Consider the following 4142-nt stretch of genomic DNA (forward strand, 5'->3'; position numbering starts at 1 on the left):
CAAGAACCATCCGTCTGCAATCACCTGGTCTGCATATTGCTCAGTAGATGTGTTTTGGATCTCAATAAACGTTGTTTAGTGTGCCATCAAATTTATAACAAGTCATTCAGAAGTGAACACCTTATAGTCAGCAAATGGGTTGATCATTCATTGGAAATGACTCAGGCCTCTAGGATTTTTATTCAATAAAGAATGTTCAGCTAACAAGCTATCAAGATGATACTTACATAGTGAAAGACAAACATCATGCCAAGTACTCCCTCCATTCCTAAATATAAGTCTTTTTAGAAGTTTCACTAGAGGAGTACATATGGATGTATATAGACACATTTTAGATTGTAGATTCACCCAGTTTGCTCCGTATGTAGTCCCCTAATGGAATCTCTAAAAAGACTTACATTTAGAAATGGAGGGAGTATGATTATTCATGCAAGCTATGTTATTTAGGCCTATCTCTAATACAACCCCTTGGTAGAAAGGTAGGTCATAGGTACTGTAAGCACACTCACAGGTAATGAATCAAAAGAAAAAGAATCAGCAAAGGCAATGGATCAACATATATCAAACATTACAGATATGTGGCCAAACAGACCAAGGCACAATGTTCTAAGATATAATACACAAGTACAATTCTACAAAAGAAGAGAATGCCTGGCCTCCTACTTGTGATAAGCCTAGCTCCTAAATGAATTTGAAAAGCTCCTGGTTAGGCTTTAAAACCTCCAGCGTCTAAACAGCTTCCAGCATTCTAACTTGTCTGAGAACCTGCTCTGAAACTGTAATCCTCCCTTATCCCAAGGAGCTCAAGATGAGCTCGGAGTTATTAGCTTTACAGTGGAGCGGTCCAGGAACAGCTATTCTGTTAAGTCTTGGAAGTATGATGCAGGGATCTCGACAGGAGGAAGCAACATCGATACACATTTGAACTGTCGCAAATGATTAGAGTATTAGATCAAACAATACAAGTATAACAACATGAGAAGAATATTACATAACTGCTGGAGTTGAGCATACCCTGTGTTGCTTATACTTGTCCCGAATTGCTGGTAATGATGGACCTTTTCTGTTGAGCTGCAAATCATGTATGGCTATAATGCAATCCTTCAGCTCTGATGCCCCGTAGCCCGTCAGTTTATGCATTTCCTTGCCCTGCAACCACATAATCACAGGATAGCTTTAGCTTTGACAACTTTCAAATGTCGAAAGCAACATTCAAAGCTTTGACATTCTACGTCTCCACTCTTACCCAAGGATTAGTGTCTGGTCCAATGGTCAGCCTAGCAAGAAAAATTGATGAAGCTGCAACCACTGATGGCAAGAACCGGAGACAGCTGTAGTCCAGAAGACTCAGCTCAGCAAGATAGCTACCCATGAACTCCAGTAATAAGCTGGAGCGCTGTGACAAGCATGCAAAAATAACTTCAGGCATCCACACACATAAGCAGTTGAGGAAGAATTAAACCAGATGGGTCCAATATGGAGGATTTAAAGGATTGGTAGTAGTCACCTTCTTGTCTTCTGGTCCAGATCTTGTAAACCGCCTGAAATAAGCAAAACATGGGGGGGAATGCACAAAGATTCAGTTAGACACAGAATGAAAATAGGCAGAGATTATGAACTATTGGATCAGTGACAGTATGCCACCTAATGAAGGTCTTGATGGTCGGACTGCCTATCTCGAAGTTGAGGAGCTTGAGTATGTCGCTCTCCATGGTGAGGAGCTCCTGCCTGGTGTAGGTGTTGTCAGTGATGTAGCAGAAGTCCTCCACATGCGGGGGGCTGATCTCCTCGTACTTCCTGCAACCACCCCAAAGCCAACCCTACTCAATCAATCCTCAAAATCTCTTCGGACCCTTCAAGGCATTGGAACGGGAGGCTGCGCTTACGAGGCAATGAGCATTGCGGCGACGCCAAGGAGCTGCAGCCTGTTGCGGCTGAGCGGGTTGGCGGAGAGGAAGCGGTCGACATAGGAGACGGTGAGGTAGAGCGTGTCGGCGACGAGCTTGTACTCCTCGGCGACCTCGACGAGCCAGTCGATTAGGATAGCCCGCATGTTGGCCGTCACGTCGGTCTGCACCGTCTCGATGTAATCCGCCGCCGGCCGGCGCGGCGCCTCCACCTGCACACCCACATTTGGACGAACCAACGATTAGACCTCAGAGCAGTGGTTCCCACCTAACCCCAGCGCCAGCGGATCGAGGCATCCGACGGCCAGGAATGGAGATCGGGAATGGGAGTGCCGTACCTCCATAGTGCGGAGGTAGGTGTAGATGTCGGAGGCGTAGGACCCGCTGAGCTGGGCCTCGCCGCGGCCCCCGCCGCCGCTGACCTCCTCCCCGGCGGGGGACGGCGAGGTGGACGCGCACCTGCTCACGTCCCCGTGCTCGTCCTCCCCCTCGGCCGCAGCCGCGGGCTTGGCGGGCTTGGACGGCTGGCGGAGGGCGACCCCCGCGTTGGAGACGATGGGGAGCTCGCTGAGCGCCACCCGCTTCCGCTTGGCGCCGCCGGAGGGCCCCGCGGAGCAGGTGGCGGCGCGCTTGGCCGCGGCACGGGTGAGCCGGGGGCCCGCCGCGGGGGCCGCGTTCTCCTTGTCGGCCATGGTCGGCGGGCTGGTGCTCACCGGGGTAGGGCTTTGGGATTCGGTGCGCGGCGGGGGAGGTGGGAGGCGGGAGGCGGAGGCGGTTATGTAGAGAGGATTGGAGGAATGGGAGGGAAGATGGCCGCCAAAACACGCGAATTCGAAGAGGAGGAGGGAGAAGAAGCCCGCGCGGCGCTGGGTTGAGCTCTGGTCTGGTTTCGCTTGGTGGGATTGGAGAAATTTGGGGGATTTTGGGCGAGTGGAGCGCACGTGCTGGCGAGAGGTGGGCGGTAAAAGTTTTAAAATAATGCGGAAATCCCGCGGCGCCTGCCAGCTCCCCCCCTCCCAAATCGTACTGGGCCTTCCGCGTTCCAGCACGAAACAGCACACTCCTCCCAATAGGGTTTTTTCTTTTCCTGGCCCAGTATTCTTTCGGCCGCGAAATTGTATTTCGGTGGCGATGTCATCGTTGTTAAAATATTACTGTTCTCTTTCTTTTTGCGAGAGACTGCGAGTTTTTTTTCATGTGGTTCTTTATTTTATGTTTTTTGCAGGATAAAAGAGTTTTATTCCTCTGAAATAGTGTTACAATCTGTTAAAATAAGATGTGTGGTATTGTCTGGAACACGGCGCAACCAACAGATGGTGCTACCTCGAGAGCAACCTATATTAGCTAGACTATGAGCAACTTTATTTTAAAGACGATCAATCTTCTGCGGAATAAAACCACACGATTTCAAAAGCTTCTTGATTTCCATCATAAGATGATCGTAAGCAGATCGTTGGAGAGAGCCATCTGTAAGCGCCGCCACCACGATGGAGCTATCAGATTGAATCATTATAGGAAGATCAGAATGTTGCACACTGAAAGAGACTCCTTCGAGGACAGCACTCATTTCGGACTCAGGGGCATCCTTGCAATGGTATAGATAGGACTGCGCCTTCCGAGTCTGTCGGAATCATACATGAACCTGCCCTCTCGGTTTCCTTTACAAAAGCTCCATCCACCGATAAGGCCACCCAACCTAGAGGTGGTTTTGGCCATGGTTTGATTTCCTTGTGAATGAGAACCGAGCAGCTCGGCGTGTCGACTACGGGCATCTTCCATTTGAGTATGTCTTCCATACCATACCTTTGAGTGTGGCTATACGAACTCAAGTAGCTTAGGATGAATGATCGTGAGATCTCTGGTGGAGGGATCATCTTGTCATGAAGCATATCATTACGCAAACTTCAAATCCGCCATAGCAGGATAATGATCATAGCACGAACTTCCTCGTTGTGGTCGGTCAGGATGCCGAACAGACATTCCTTGCCCGTATCCACAAGCTTCTCCTTAGCCTGCAGCGGCCAGTCTTGTCGCATCAAATCCCAAAGCTCCAGATATTTTGGGCAGATCACCAGGGCATGGAAGGAACTATCCTCCATCGCACCACACACCTGACATGCAGCCTGCACTGGGATATGGTGTCTAGCTTTGCATTCATTTGTTGGCAACGCATCTACAACCACTCTTCACGCAAAGGAACACATTTTGTTTGGAACTTTGCCGTGCCAGATAAGG

The 4142-nt window shown here is 49.5% G+C and overlaps 1 protein-coding gene across 1 annotated transcript; it reads right to left on the reverse strand.

Annotated features, from left to right (window-relative positions):
• Positions 1–534: 534 nt before the first annotated feature.
• On the reverse strand, positions 535–2845 carry LOC123395514 (cyclin-A3-2-like). Its single transcript, XM_045090516.1, has 7 exons — positions 2246–2845; positions 1887–2119; positions 1645–1797; positions 1508–1541; positions 1247–1396; positions 1015–1149; positions 535–926 (listed from the first exon to the last, which is right to left on the reverse strand). The coding sequence occupies exons 1-7, from the start codon at positions 2597–2599 to the stop codon at positions 855–857; spliced, it is 1131 nt and encodes a 376-aa protein (XP_044946451.1). The 5' UTR covers positions 2600–2845; the 3' UTR covers positions 535–854.
• Positions 2846–4142: the final 1297 nt, after the last annotated feature.

The sequence above is a fragment of the Hordeum vulgare genome, chromosome 5H, assembly GCF_904849725.1.
Source record: "Hordeum vulgare subsp. vulgare chromosome 5H, MorexV3_pseudomolecules_assembly, whole genome shotgun sequence".
Lineage (NCBI taxonomy): Eukaryota > Viridiplantae > Streptophyta > Magnoliopsida > Poales > Poaceae > Hordeum > Hordeum vulgare.

Excerpts from the sequence above, each read along its gene's own strand:
- LOC123395514 (XM_045090516.1), bottom strand. The coding sequence starts at position 2,599 with ATGGCCGACAAGGAGAACGCGGCCCCCGCGGCGGGCCCCCGGCTCACC. Across the intron at positions 1,798-1,886 it reads GCCGCAATGCTCATTGCCTC|GAAGTACGAGGAGATCAGCC; the intron begins GTAAGCGCAGCC and ends GGGTGGTTGCAG. Across the intron at positions 927-1,014 it reads ACAAGTATAAGCAACACAGG|TTCAAATGTGTATCGATGTT; the intron begins GTATGCTCAACT and ends CATTTGCGACAG.